Source organism: Perna viridis, chromosome 1 (assembly GCF_037379345.1).
Source record: "Perna viridis isolate PV_CMFRI_1.1 ecotype Kerala chromosome 1, ASM3737934v1, whole genome shotgun sequence".
Classification (NCBI taxonomy): domain Eukaryota; kingdom Metazoa; phylum Mollusca; class Bivalvia; order Mytilida; family Mytilidae; genus Perna; species Perna viridis.
In genome coordinates this window covers 13,186,645-13,202,890 of record NC_142445.1, presented here as the reverse complement: position 1 = coordinate 13,202,890, position 16,246 = coordinate 13,186,645, and the positions used below count along the sequence as shown (strand labels likewise).

Here is a 16,246-nt window from a genome sequence, read left to right as displayed (position 1 = left end):
AAATTGTTTTTGGGCAAAAGTTGTAGAAATGACGGCTGTGTGACTTAGATGTTTTACAGCAAATCTTTGGTCTGATGCTTTGTCAGCAACTCCTCGGTGACTTGTAAGATTGTTATGAAACTCAGTGGAGTACTACATTACCATGGAGATGTGTGCATTTTGTCAGAAATTTATGTATAAAGTAAATTTGAAGTCATATTATGTTATTGTGTTGTCAAAGGGGCTGAGTCTATCCCCCATAAAAATGTGTCCAATATGAATTGTGTGTCCACACTGGTCCCCAAATGTAAAAAATTCAACAGGCTGCGGGGTTATTAGTCCCGTTAGTGGCGATGTCTACTTACTTTTGTTGTCAGGGCGTTTCAGGGCTTAGCCAAAGGCGTTTTACACTTGTTAAAGGCCATTTTGTGATCTCTGAAAGTATTTATTATTATGGATTAAGGTTATACGCTAGTACATTTGTTGCATTTCACCATATCCGTTCTTTTTTATGTTGTGTCCAATAAAGCAGTTCTTAAACTGGTCGTTTCTTTTATATATCGTTATATATCAGCTAACTACCGACAAGTACAATAGCTGTGTAGAGAAATTCGCATTTTCTTCTGGGGGATTCATTGGAAATTTAGAGAAATACCAGAGTAAACTATTTGTAGAAAAATATTGTCAACGACTGTTTTCAGAGTTTGTATCGCAATTTTTTCCCAAACCAATGATAATCTGTAAAATTTTAATGTCGGTAGAAAGTTGTACAAAGCCTGTGTTCGTATTTATATATCACCGACTTCCATTAACATTTCTACCTGTCTGTAATGATGATAGAACTTGTACATTCGAAGTAAACTTTACAGTACCTATAAAGGCTGTAATATGTCAAGAAGTTTTGGAATTATTACTACGATAAAAAAAGGAAAAGATATGATGAAACACAACAAACCCATTATAGAAATAGTAAATACTTAACAGATATCACCAAAGGACTTCAACAAGTATAAACACATCTTTAAGTAAGCTCTAGAGGGCCCTGACCAGACACCAGAAAAGGAACCGTCAAATGACAGGGACTTATTCTGACATTTGGTCCAGAATATGGATGAGTATGGTTGTTATTCAGACTCCGTTGTTTAAAGAGCGCATTTAATTATTCCATTATCGTAAGTTCTTTTCAGAAATATAGACTGATTAAATGATTTTAAACTTGATCTACAATTCAAACGTATGTGGTGACTGAGGCGGCTGTGGCCGACAACTATGTTTTGGTCATTTTAACGACAATCTTGACCTATTTACATGTGTTCTAATTGGTACAGTTGATGAATTACTATTATTAGACTCAACATAAGGTCAACGTAACATTCATTTCTTATAGGGATTTTTTATTTCTACTTTCTAAAAAGTAGGTACTTAGCTTACTGGTATTAGTCAATCATCACTAACGAGTGTTTCCCTTTATTAAGTTATTTATAATCGAAAATATCAAAACAACCAGCACGGGAATATATTGTTATTGATATATAGGCAACTGTGACCTAGATATTTTTTGACTGCTTATTTAAGGAAAGTGTGAAAAGGTTCTGACCATTTATCATTAGTGCATTTCAACTAAATTTGACCTATCAATATCCTTAAAAGGCAAATTTTACAAACACTTGTTTATTTCTAGACGTTATAGGATATAAATACTTGTTTAATGCAATAAAATCTCTGTGTTTTTTCCTTCATGTGCCATACCTTATACACATTTTGCTTGATTCTTAGATGGAAAAGTACTTAAACATCAGGTTAGTGGAGTTAGTAATTTTACACAAGGCCATACATAGACTTAACAAAGCCAAGATTTTTATAGCATTTATTCCATAAGCTCCAAGAAATATAAGATATATTTGAGAATAAGAAAACTGAACAAGAATACTTAACTCGTACATAACAAAGAAAAAAATAAAAAATAAAATAAATGCATTCAATGATACACATGCTTTTATTCTCTATGATAAAGATATATTATTAGTCAAGAGATGGAGATTATCAATATATTTGTTAAATTTGACCGTTACTTCTCATCATACTGGGATATGGTCAATGGATATGTAATCTATACAAAACTTCTCTACATCTATAAAATACCTAATCACAGGCCCACTTTGATATATGTATTTTCACAACTATTATCATGAATACTGAGTAGTCAAAATGAACTAGTACTTGTGTACTAAATGTATTGTATGTTGCATTGTATTTCTATCTTCTTCTCTAAGTTGAGCAATTTGATAACAATAATACTACATTGAATAAGTACATTGAGGTTAAAAGGTGTGTTAAACATGCACCAAGTCCCTTTTTATCACAGAAATATTCCCAAAGTATGAATTGACATTGGGAAGCCTTGAATGTTAGTGAATTCATTTTTTAAGGAAAAAAGTACCTAAAACATGTATAATCTGTTAAAAACCAGATCTAAATAAAACTTTTCTACTTGTATTTTTTAAAAGACTTTTGATCAAAATTCAAATTGTACCTCATGAGTATAGATCTACCCAATAAAAGAATTAATAACACCTAACATTTTACTTCATATAGTATTCCAATGATGCCACACAATTTTTAAGAAACCTGAAAAACCTTTTTACCAATCAGTCCATATATATTTCAATCTATTTCAATACATTAAAAAGCTTGCTTCATTCTGGTCTGGAATCAGTCATTTCTGAATCATTTGTGTTAGTACTTCATAAAATGTCAATATGCATGGATTACAGTAATTCACTATTACATGCCTGGTTGCCCTCCGACAATCTTACAACACTGCAATTATGTACTTAAATGACAGCCAAAATAATATCACAGTGATCAATGTCTACTTACTTTTGTTGTCAGGGCATTTCAGGGCTTAGTCAAAGGTGTTTTTACACTTGTTAAAAATTAGAAAGAAAATTCTTTGAATCATCATCAGGAAGAATATAATCAGTATCATTATATTGTAAGTCATTTTTAAATTATTTGTTTTGTGATATGTTTATAAATATTCTATTCTATATTAGTTTATTAATTATGCAGAATCTGAACTTTACAGTATATGAGCATACATGTACATGCATGCACCAAAATTATTCAATAAAACATGCTGCATAAATAAAATTATCTTTAACCTTAATGAAAAACAAAATATAAACAACATACATAAATATATCTTAAATAAAATGAAATCACAACCAATGAGAATAATATCATTAAAAATCATATACATAAACATATATTATTATAAATAATTAGATGCACATCACATTTTGTTCTATCAATTTTACTTCACAAACAGTAAAATCACTCATGAATTCTTCTTGTATATCTATAGAATGCATGTCTTTCAATATAAGATTCAAATTTATCAATAAACATTCACAATTACTTTATAGCACAAACAATTATGATGTTCTGTGGATAGAGTTGGTCTTCCCTTGGTTAGGTAATTGACTAGACAATTGAGAAGATTTACACTTCCATCAGAAAATTCGACTGATACTGATTTGAAAATTTATATCTCCTTTTCAATTGTCCAGAGAACTTCTTCCAATAACTATCATCCAATCAATGGAAGGCCTTCTCCAATTCCTTAACATTATTATTGTGTGCACTGTAGCACCTGGAATAATAACTCGTACTCACAAAATAAATATGCATTATTTATAATATTTTATCAAAAACATGTTTAGTGTTGTTGTATCAAAGGGATGGTGAATTTCATTATGTTATATGTACAATGAATTTACTATATTACTCCAGCTTTTTTTTTCCTCAGGAAAATACCATGAAACTTTATCTGACCTACTCATGAATTACTTAAATTTGACTAAAATGAGTTTTTTTAGAATTCTTAATAAAGTTATTTTAAAAAAGAGTCATATTTCTTAAATGTTACTGACGTCCTACCTGACATAAAAATCAGCAGGTTTTACATCAATATTGGTTTGAAACATTATGCATGAGAGAATTCAATCAGATTACATGCAGTCTAAATAATGCTTTAACAGTATCTCATCTGTTAAGGAATTAAGTTGGAATCAAAAAGGTATGTAAGTCTCGTCACGTGACTCAGTGGTTTCACGAGAATGGGTCCTCGTCTACCATTCAAATGCATGGAGATTTGTCATTAACACAGCATTGAGTTCAATATAATAAGCAAAATATCTTCATGCGTAAATATACTAATAAAAAATGATAATTATCTAGTTCTACGGAATAAAAATGTTAAGAAAAGTATAAAAAATGTAATATTTTGCATTGTGATTCAGTGCTTCAATTTCTCGGAAGTAAACAATCAAATGCAAATCAGTTTTCGGATTTCAATATGTACTACATCGGACGTTCTGGATGGGAAACTGAAAATAGAACGAGACTTACAAACCCTATTCTCAAGGTCTAAAAACAATTTGTAAGATGAGTTTATATTTGAAGTTTCAGAACAGCCTCTAATTTTTGAAAATTTATATTTGGTAGAGAATTCAAATTTGTGATGACAAACCTAAGAAAACCATAAAACAATAATCCTTCATAGTATTTAAAGAAATTAACACCATCACATTTTACATGCAAAATTTGATACAACACACAATTAACAGTTGAAATAGAAATCTATAGATACAAGTACCTGAACAATAAGGCTATCAGTAATTACAGACTCTATATTACAACCTGACATATCTTTTTCCCCCCATGACACAATATTGGTTTATGACAGATATGATTCAACTCAGGGATGTTTATTAATATGAAATGTCAATAGTTTTTAAGAGTAGCTAAACAAAATGTCCTCAATTTGTAATCGGTCACTCACATCTTGAAAATCATCTCGACATGTGTAAAGAGTAAGGAATTGTTCAATGAATTTCCTGAGTCCAAGTCCTGTAATTTTTGAGAGAAAAAAAAACACAAAACACAGAACTATGACCCATCAAAGTTCATTAACACCAGGCAAAATATGAGATTCAAATACATTATGTTGACACACAGCACTGAATTTTTTTTAATCATACCTACAAGTGAATACTGAGATGTATGCTTCCATTCTATATGTCATATTGTCATTTTCATTGGAAACATAGCTTTTTTTGTGAGAGCATGCATTTACTAAAACTAATTATATGTGATCAAGATAGATATCAAATGAGATCTAAAGAACAATTTTAAATTTGGCAAATACATCTTCCGAACATCATCATATACAATTTGAAAACTTGTTTGGAATATGTCATGTGACATATGTCTACCCTAATTATTATATAAAAAAAGATAGTTAAGGATACATTTGGCACTTAGCAACATCCATCTTTGTATATGGTTCAAACTATATACACAAGTCATAGACAAGAATCCAGAGATTTTGAGAAGGGAGAGGTCCAGTCTATCATGTAATGCACCCCTAGATCCACCTAGGAGCTAAATGCTATCCTATATAACTAGAATAGAGAGACATACGTGTATCGACATGCAAAGAAATATACTGTACAGTAGAGTATAAGAGTGAGACAAAAAAAAAAAAACATGTCTTGAGTGACAATTGTTCCTAATATAATTCAAACGTTTTCAATCAATACACAAATTTACATCATTAAGTCATGTATCAGCATAATGGATTTAAACATTTGTGACTGGATACCATGGCAATATTCATAGCACCTCTTTCAACACAGACTTAACTACAATGTCATAATACCTAGTAGTTGATGTTACATTCAGATATTTAGCTACAAATCTAAGTAAACTAAAAATAAATGTTTAACAAAGTTACATATGATTTTCATTACATGTTTCTAACAGTTTTGGGAAAATACTTTGTGACAAAACTTGTCCATGTACTTATTAAAAATTACTGGACACTATTATGACTACAAATTTTGACATTTTTAACATGTTAAGAATGAAAAATTAAAATGATTTTCAAATAATTGCCAAAAAAATCATTTCTAATCTGACATTGATATACATATATATATATATATATTAGTAATGATGACACTTCAATTTCTCAGAAAAAAACTGTCCCGTTTTACAGGACAACGTCTAACAGTATCCATTACTGCAACCTTGAATCACAGTTGATAAAGTAAATACAATGTCAAACAGAAGAAAACACCATCACTAACATCACACATTTTTTTGTCATGACATGCAATACATGCTGAATTTCCTAGAAGGAGAATGTATAATTAAGACTTGCATTATGCTCCTGTATTCTTAGTCCATAACAACCTGGTGTACCTTTCGGAGCTACCAAATTAAAGACACTGACTTGATTCAGTTACAGATTAATTATTCAAGGAATGACTGTTGTATTTTTTTGGTCTATTAGGAAAAAACCTCAATCATATGGTGTATACTAAATAACCTGTATAGCAGGTTATTTTCAAATGTGAACCATGAGCATTGAAGTTATTTCAAATATACTGAAAAAAATATAACAGTCATTCCTTATAATTTAATTTTAGTATCAAAATTTAAGGAGTAAATCAGCAAAAAAGGTTGATGACATCACAGTCACTTTACAAAATTTGGTCTATGAGATGATGAACAAATTTTTTTATCCAATCAGAAAGTGTGTTACATCTGAAATGAAATCATAAAACTACAATGTTGTTCATGAAGAAAGACTGAACAATTTTGGTATTTGTACAGTATATATTTTGATCTGTTTGTGTAAATATATCAGAAAATATGAATATTTTGGCTACCATAGCACCAGTTTATAATGTTATACAGAATGGCTATATGGAAATACTTGAAAAATAAGTGTGTTGTGACCTTCTATGCAAAAATGATAATTAAATTTTCAATAAAACTCTAGGCAGCAGTATCTTAAATACATGTACACATGATGTAAAATTACACAGAATATTATACCCAGTTAAAAATAAAAGTATGTGTTGGCCAATTCACAATAGTTTTCCAAATTTTCAAGTCTGAAAATATATAACAAGAATTGACATGGTCAGTACGTCAGAGACACAGCAACGCCACCATGATGAAAAATGTCAACTCAAGGCCACACATGGGTCCTCAATGAATGACTTAGAAACCTATGTATTCTTCATCTTAAGGAATACATGTACCTATCTCAGTATTTTCAGACTTAAAAATGTAAAACAATATTATAAAAATGGCCTCTAGTCTAAAACTGTGTATTAGAGAATCTTTTTCCTTCAGAACTACCACTTCCAATGGATGGATTTCTTGTTCGTGGCACAAATTCTGGATGAATATTATTTTCCAAGTAATCATCATCAATTTTCATAAGTTTTACTTTTTGAATATTTGTTTTGTGTGTTGGGGTCATTTTTCGCATGACTTCCTCTGGTAATTTCCAGCTGGTAACACCAGCCTCATTTTGATAGAAGATCCTACCATAGGTTGCAGCATCTTTGCTTCGATGAACAGTCCAACCAAGAGGCAAGTCAGCAAGATCTCTAGGAATACCACAATCACAACGCTCACTTTCTCGTATGACCTTTTTTAATTCCTCTTTAATGCTCTCATCCACATTACGAGGTGTGGAGTAGTACAAATTTCCTTCTGCTTTTGGAATTTCAGGAATAGGGACAGGCGGTCTGTTCACATTTTTCTCTGTTGGAGAAGGTAATGTAGGAGAAGGTAAACATGGAAATGAATCGCCACTTGGTCCTAGGTGCCAATCCACATGAGGAATACTGTTATTTGATGCCCCTCGTGGCAATGTGCCCCCTGAAGCTTCATTGACTTGATTTAACACCTGGCTACTCCCATTAATTGAGTTCTGAGTAAAAACTGAGATTTGACTTCCAAAACTCTCCTGGCTTCCTAACCGCTGTAAATGGGATGGCCTAGCAGGTAGTGGTGGCCTATCAACTGGAGACCCAGGGGCATGAGCATGAAAGGATCCAGCTGACCCCTGACTGTGGGGTATTGAATTATATGACCCTCCTGATGATGTTGATCTGTCATCACGAAAATTGGGACGGACCAATGGATGAAGAAATCTCACATGGGTGACCTTTTGTAAATTTTTTACATCATGTTCTTTATAATACCTGATTAATTCATCAACATAGTCAAACTTTTTCTCCTTCACAAGAAAGTACTTTTTAGCAGCACCAGCCCCTTCTACAATAATATTGGTATGTCTGACAGTTTTGTCTGCTACTCTGTATAACAGAAAGAATTATAGACAATTACAACTATGCTTATGAGTAAAAGTGGTGTTATAAACATTCTTTATAAATTATCTTTACAAGAAGAAAGTATCAAAGATGTATTAAAAATAAAAAGAAACCAGAAACTAATGTAAATTAAGGCAATTTTGAACATAAAGCTAAAGTGCTAATATCAAAACATGAAGTTCATACAGATGTTTTCAAAATTCAATGCCCAAATGTATATGCACTATATAATGGATCATCTCAAAATAAACAAATAGACACATGTAAAGAAAGAACAATACAATTAAAATACTTCTCCCCATCCTTTTAAACTGCTAAACAAATGGTGAGCATAAATTTTCATTTATAAGTTAAAGTAAAAATAAATGAATGCAGAACATGATTTCCATTGTAAAATTATTAGCATCAAATATTTCCCTAAACATTCCTTTAAAAATTATCATTTTAAACTATACATCAAAGCTAAATATTCATCGAAAGGACAATATGTGATATCTCTTATAAGTACAAATGGTTAGGTACACATGCTTCCTTATTTTCAAAATAGACCTTCACATATTTCTTCCTTATTCACATTTTTGTAATTATTGAATCATCACAATTGTGTAGTTGCGTTGACAATTTACATTTGTACACCAACTTCCATTTAACTTGTTATACAAGCAGTACAAGTTTGAAACTTCTGATACACTAAGAGGTTTATCTATTGTTATCTTTAAACACTCTCAGTTTTGTGGACTTGATACATCACATCTTCCCCAAAGAACTTGAGATAAAGGATACTAAAGACACTGTGAAGTCAGCCTCATATCTTGACCTACACTTAGAGATGGATGGTGAGGAAAAACTTTGACCAAACTTTACAACAAATGTGATGACTTATCATTCAGAATTGTCAACTTTCCTTTCATCTGTGGCAACATCCCATCAGCACTTGCATATGGAGTTTTCATATCACAACTCAAACGTTATGCCAGAGCTTGCTGTAACTACACATAATTTTTGTATTGCGCTAGATTTCTTACAATTAGGCTTCTGGAACAAGGTTATGATGCTACAAGATTGAAGTCATCACTACAGAAGTTTTGTAGTCATCGTCATGAAGTTTGGGATCATTATGGTGTATCCATCTGGACCATGAAAACTGATTTGTTCAATGTGTCATAGTTTTCCTTTCCTCGTTTCGTCTACTCCAGACTTGACTTTTTAAAAGCAACTTAGCAGGTGTTTCTAGAAAAGCAGAGGACCTTTACCCTACCAGTGCACCTGGTCCGTGCTCCCAGTTTTTAATGGAGTCCGATTTGCTTATTTACTTTCTGTTACTTTGAATATATTATTTTAGTTACTTTATGTTCTTTGTTATGTTTGTCTGTTTTCCATGTCTGGTCTTTGTCCCTGGATTACATTCTTTTGATTTTGGCTAGAATCTTGGTTCCCTTAACGAATCGAAAATCCCCACATCAGTTCTATGCAGGATATCCCAAGATCATTCATACCAAGTTTGGTTCCAGCTGGTCAAGTAGTGTCAAAGGAGAACATTTTTCAAAGAAATAACATTGAAAATAGCAAAAAAAAAACCCATTGAAAAAGGGCAATAACTCCAACATGGCTCATTAGATTACCATGAAAATTTGACCACAGATAGATCTTACCATGCTGGACACTTTTATCCAGTCAGAATTGTGCTCTACCTATCAGCTTTAGAGATGTATGCAAAAAACTACTGTGTGACCCCTATTTTCTATTTTTAGTAACAGTGGCCACTTTTTTTTTAAAGAATCAAAAATCCCTACAAAAGTTCTATGCAGAAAACACAGAGGAACATTCATACGAAGTTTGGTTCCAGTTGGTCATGTGGTGTCTGAGGAGAAGAGTTATGGAAAATTGTTAGCGACAGACGACAACAACGGATGCCAAGTGATGGCAAATAGCTCACATGGTCTTCGGCCAGGTGAGCTAAAAAAAAGTCCAACAAAACAGGAAGTTGATACAAAAAAGCAGCCAAAATCGCTTTAAACGTACGTCCCATCGAAATAAAATAACGCCATTTACCAAATTTGAAACCAATCTGTCCAATGAAAATGCATGTAGGATAGAAGGACGGGACAGACAAAGTGACTCATATATACCATGGGGGCAAAACAATTCATGTATTGCTTTTATGGTATCTCAATTCATTTAGACACTGTCACTGTTAAAGTATTTAAATAAAATGATTCACAGGATGCAGCTTGAAATGATTGCAAAGATTAAATCCTTAAAGTTTGGGGCAAGTATGGATACACCATTCAAACTTGACACAGATTTGAAGTTTGATTATGATTAGACATTTGTTGTAAGGATGAAAATTTTATCAGAATTGAAGAAGTCACTTTTTGATTCCTTATTCCTAAATGGTTCCAGTCAAAACGTTTGTGGTATGGCACCTTGTAATAAAATCTAATGCAAACTTTTGTAGGCTTTATAATAAGGATCATTTCGGCATTTTTCAACATTTAGGCAATTTTGTTGGTGCTACAATGATGAGATGCTTTTCTGTTTTGGCCTAAATCTAACCAAACTAGCAGGTGTTAACACTCAAAAACGATAAAAATCTTTATTTTGAACAATTTCAAAGTTTGAGGCCAAAATTGGCCATAACCTTCTCCTTTTATAAAATGCTTGTTCTTGGCCCCTGATTCTAAAACGTGTTCAAGCCATAACCCCCAAAATCAAGACCAACCTTCCTCTTGTGGCTTGGAACCATGTTATAAAATTTTATAAAGATCAACTACATGTAACTAATATTCAATATATATATCTTAGGAAAACTATGTGACTATGGACAACACAATGACAGAGACATACCATTATACCACTGCTTTTGCTTTCAAAATCATTCATGTTGCATAATTTTATAATGATCTTTCACTTGTCATTAACCATTTGTTTTTTTTTTAGTTTCAATCCGATCTAAATGTAATATATTACTAATGTCTTTTTCAATATGTGTTTCTATAAGATAATAATATGGAAGCCCTGCATGAAAATTTGATAATGCATACCACATAGTTTGATATCAAAATCCATGTTTTATCAATACTCACACAACAGATACTGTTAACAATGTCTTGTTCCTAAAACTTGGGCGTACAAGAAAGTATCCAGCCTTGGACTTTGATTTATGAAGCAAGAAGTCAGCAACCTGCAATTTAGATTTATAGCAAATAAAGTTGCAATACCCTCATAAAATGCTTAAATTTATCAAAATATTAAGCTGTTATGCTATGAACAAAATGCTTTGAAGGACAAAGCTACTAGGTGCAACTGCAGAATTCAAAACCAGAACAGCATGGGCAATTATAGACACAACATTCAAGCTTGACATCTCTGAATTAGGATATTGATTAAATGTTTAGTACAGCAAAGTTTTCTGACCAGAATGAAAATAGTCAAATAACTTTAAAATTTCCAATCAGACAAAGAAAATAGGCAATTTATACAATTTTTCAGAAAATTCATACATAGGTGGCCCATTTTCCTAAATGGTTAGGTCCATAACACTTGAAATTATGGAAACCTTCATTTTGTGGTATGGGCAATCTTGTACCAGTACTATTTCATAGAGATCTGTACATCTTTATTTCATTTACTCCTAAGAACCAGGAAAAATGTTTGTTCATTGCCTTTTTTCAAAATAAAGATCAGTCTGACCTTTGTGGTATGGAACGTTGTGATACAATTTCATAGACATCACTTGATTACGGTAAGTAAGAAATTTTCGCCTACATTTATTTTCATGATCTGAGTAACCAAAGAAGAAATGCATAGTTTTATTTTCACAACTCATTATGTATTTGGGTGCTAAAAATAAATCATGAAATTTCAGTGTTTGTCGTTTATATTTACCACGTCACATGGAAGTTCGTGGGATTCCTTTACAAGCGTTGAAAGTTCATGTCCATATACAATACACATCTGGAGTCAATGATAACCTTCTCCTTAAATGGTGATTTAATCATGAATGAGTAGATATGAACTGCTAATAATAATTTATGCTGCTGATGGGGAACTTAAAACTAAAGAATACTGGGGATGCATAACGTACTTCCTAAACACAATAAAAATAAGAACATATATGAAAAAAGAATTTCTTTATTGGGACCCCAAGAACTATGTAAAGGAGATCCGTTAAACTGAAATGCAGGTAAAACATATGAAATTAATCTATGCATTCCAGTGAGGTCATATAAGTATCACCTACTGTCCAAGTTTCCCTACTATTCAGACAAGGGGACAATTAAACCACCAACCATTGTTGTAAAAAAACCCTTGGTGTGCTCCATATCAATTTGTAACACCTATTGTAGGGGAAAGTAGCTCATAAAATACACGTGGAAACAGTTTAAATGTGAGTTTTGCAAATCTATGGGTTTTCTTTTGTTTTGTTTTTTTTTTTCAATTCGTTTTTAAATCAAAACAGACATTTCATCTCAGAAATATACTCTTGTAATCATAAAGAAACTGTTGATATACAATACATATCTTTTTTGATTACCTCATCTGTATAACTAAAAATCTTTTTTTTTATTACCTCATCTGCATTACTAAAGTTGCTGTAGAAGTAAGGAAGTTCCCTGCTTTCAATTGATGTCACACTGCCATTGCTAGCACTGGATGCTGGGAGGGGAGCTTCTGGAGTTTTTCCCCTTGGCATGATGACTGATATTCATGAGTAACAGAAAAGTTTCTCATTGACTTCCTGAAAAAAAAATCATAAAATTGTTAATTATCAACATTCAAGACTGTAGACATCCACTCAAAGAAAGTGATACATTGTATTACAATATACACTCTACAATCAATAGCAGAGATTTTTCTACTTTTCTTCACTGACAATTTTTCAGACTGACAAAAAAAGGATCTGGCCTGAAAAAGTGAATTGCATACTGAAATTCCAGATTGGACAAAAAATATTTTGTTCTGAATAAGAAGTGTTGTAATAAGGCTTATCTTGCCAATTTCCAATACAAGTTTTACATTGAGTTGTACCTAACAATATGTTTTTGCACAAGATTCATATAAAAGATTCAAATATGTGTTCTTTTTGTAATCAGAGCATAGAGACTATAGAACATGTTTTCTGACTGCTTCATTCACCTCAAATGTCTTACATGTTTTTCAAATTTTTCAAAGAAAATAATATTCAGATTACATGTATGTTATGAAAAAAGCACTTTCTTTTTCCGCATTCCTGAGGCAGACATCAAATTAAATCTTTAGTTATTTATTGGAAAACAGTTCATGTACATATTCATACGCAAATTGGAAGAAAAACTGCCTAACATTGTTGGTTTAAAGCAAAGAATTCAACATAACATTACAAAACCCCAAATAGTGATGTTGGGGAATGTTGTAAAACCCTAACTATATACAAAAACAAAGAAAAATATCTGGTCTCATTTCTTTATTATAAGCAATTTTGTTCATATTGTAAGTTCTGGTCATACAGCTATTATTTGATACCATACAATAGCATATTCTAGTATGATTCTAGCCTAATAAAACAGTGATAAACATGACTAATGTCGTATTTGTGTTGTCATTGATATCTTTTTCCAATTTACAAATATCACGGTAGAATTTTGTTCTCCAATGGTTGCAATTGGTCTAACACAAAGGCTCCATCTTTCCATGAACATGAAAAAATTAGTCCTATTAGTATCAAAATATTTCACAGAAACTCTATTTTATCATTGTTTAACAATATGCTGGTCATTAATTTCATAAATATACCCTGCATTATTGTTTAGGGTAAAATAAGGCAACACAAATAGCCAGCCAATGGTAAAATAATGATCAAATAGAGTGAGTTATATTTGCATTTCTTAAATCATGCACAAAGTCTACCTCAAGATGAATAAAACTTTCATACCTGCTAACTTACATGATTTAAGTGTGTTTTATACGATACTGACCTCATTTCCCGCTTACACAAATTTTAAGGTCAGATTTGACCTGTTTAATCACCTGGATGGAAAGACTTGTTACGAAAGAAAGGATCTCTGCATGGTTACTTTATATGTCATTACATTTTTTTGGAGTTTTCAAAGTTCTGAATTTCAATTAGGTTTGGAGGAAACAACTGTTAAAAAAGGGCTAACTAACTGCTATTAATTATATTACATGCATACATTGTATAAAACACTTGGTCAACTGAAAAAGGGGTGTTAATACTAAAAAGGGTGTCATCCATACATTAATATAGTAAAACCTATATACATGTAATTTGCAAAAATATGAGGTGAAATTGTATGTTCACACTTTGTCCTACGATTTCCATACATTTGCAGGTATACGTATTATTTTCACAACTCTTTTCAAAAAATTGTGAAATGTTTCAATCTACAATTTATTGTTTTCATTTAGTCATGTGGAATTGATGCATATAAGTTATTTTGTTTTAAATTCATTGGAAGTATTCTCCCTAACAAAGGTACATAAACATGTACATGTACTGGTGGTGCTTTTTTTTTACATGAAACAGGTTTCAGTTCACTACCTTGAATGAAATATAGTATTACATACATGTAATAATTAAATACATATTTTCTTTTTTCTTTTTTTTTTTTAAACTAACCTAAAGACTAGCAAACCTTGATGTACAATATAGGATAAGAATACTTTTGGAATTAATTTTTAAAACTCATGGCAATCAAGTTTACTTAGTATTAAGTCAGATTTTCAAAGTCTAGAATGTAGAATGTTTCCAATTAAGACATTTTTTACATCGGACACCTGGCCAAATAAAAAAACCACAACTTTCTATGTACATGTATACATGTAATTGTTTTTTCATACACCTACACCAACAGTACAATATACATTTGTTTCACTTAAAATTACTTAAAACTGAACTTGAAAAATTGATATTTCACAACTCCCTCACTCAGTCTATAATTGTGTGTGTTTCTTCTCTGAAAATTACCAAAATTTTAGGTAGAGATTTTTATTAGCTGACAAGAACTGTTCTTGACTAGCATATGAAAATATACAAGTATGTTCACGAAATCATTAGTGTTGAGTTTCTTTCACAGTTACAGTTTTGAAATAAACAAAACTGTTAACCTGTGATTTAGCATGTACAGTGAGTTTTTTCCCTTTCCATACTGGTAAAAAAAAAAAAAAAAAAACAGAAGAGACCATTTTTCTTACTCAGATTTATATTTATATGTAATTTGCAATTCAAAAGTTAGACTTACCACCTCTTTTTCTAAGTTAGAAAAAAATATCCATAATGAAGTCCTTTGTTTTGAGGATGATTAGAAATTTCAGGGAATAACCTGCTTCAGAGGGAAAATCCTGGATCGATACAATAACTGTGTCATGTTTGTCAACAAGTTTAAAGTATGTTTGGTCTATTTTCCAAACTATGGGACATATCATGCATAATAACTAAAGCTCAAGATAAATGTTAAAACGAAAACATCTTTTTCCTTCAATTTGTTTTGGTTAAAGGAGTGAAAGTTCATTAAAAAGGTTGACGTTACCATTGTTTTCATTTCATTCAACCCGGAAGTTGAGAAGTATTACGCATGTTCATGGTAGTTCGGAGCCTCTCTAAATAACTTCATACAGATGTAATTCGTTTTAACCTACATTACAGAAGGAGCGCGGTGATCAATCGTATTGTGGTGTTCTGCTTCGATAACTAAAGCCCCGTGCTGGTCCGGGTATCAAAAGAATAGGCCTGCAGCAGCGCCAGGCTTGTCGTAAAAGGCGATTAAATAGTGCTCAGAAACCAAGCCGGGGGCTAGGCGCTCTGCCCACAGAGCAACTGGGTTGTGTGCCCCAGGTGGTGGAATGGGGTACCCCTGGCGTGTTACATGCTGGAGTTGTCAGGCTATAATACGGAAAACATGACCGCAAACCATAGTGGTGCAACGTGTTGGGAAAGATGCCACGTTCCTCACACGTTAAAGAACCATGCTGTGGTATTCTCCCGGAGTAGGAACCTTTGCGCTTCGCCACAGGAGGCTCAGTTGCCCGACCTTACCATTTCCCCCCCTTTTTCTAGTGGCAATCAA

At 32.2% G+C, this 16,246-nt stretch overlaps 1 protein-coding gene across 2 annotated transcripts; it reads right to left on the bottom strand.

Moving 5' to 3' along the window:
• Nucleotides 1–1,831: 1,831 nt before the first annotated feature.
• Nucleotides 1,832–15,767, bottom strand: LOC148627319 (uncharacterized). 2 transcript variants are annotated; one of them, XM_088571312.1, is made up of 4 exons: nucleotides 15,710–15,767; nucleotides 12,754–12,921; nucleotides 11,267–11,364; nucleotides 1,832–8,165 (listed from the first exon to the last, which is right to left on the bottom strand). In XM_088571312.1, exons 2-4 carry the CDS (start codon nucleotides 12,874–12,876, stop codon nucleotides 7,157–7,159), a joined length of 1,230 nt encoding a protein of 409 aa, XP_088427438.1. In that variant the 5' UTR covers nucleotides 12,877–12,921; nucleotides 15,710–15,767; the 3' UTR covers nucleotides 1,832–7,156. The 2 variants fall into 2 exon arrangements, with proteins under 2 accessions (XP_088427438.1, XP_088427439.1); XM_088571313.1 differs by lacking the exon at nucleotides 15,710–15,767 and adding an exon at nucleotides 15,422–15,691.
• Between the last annotated feature and the right edge of the window lie 479 nt (nucleotides 15,768–16,246).

Excerpts from the sequence above, each read along its gene's own strand:
- LOC148627319 (XM_088571312.1), bottom strand. The coding sequence starts at position 12,876 with ATGCCAAGGGGAAAAACTCCAGAAGCTCCCCTCCCAGCATCCAGTGCT. Across the intron at positions 11,365-12,753 it reads ACTTTAGTAATGCAGATGAG|GTTGCTGACTTCTTGCTTCA; the intron begins GTAATAAAAAAA and ends TCTAAATTGCAG. Across the intron at positions 8,166-11,266 it reads TTGTTAACAGTATCTGTTGT|AGTAGCAGACAAAACTGTCA; the intron begins GTGAGTATTGAT and ends TCTGTTATACAG.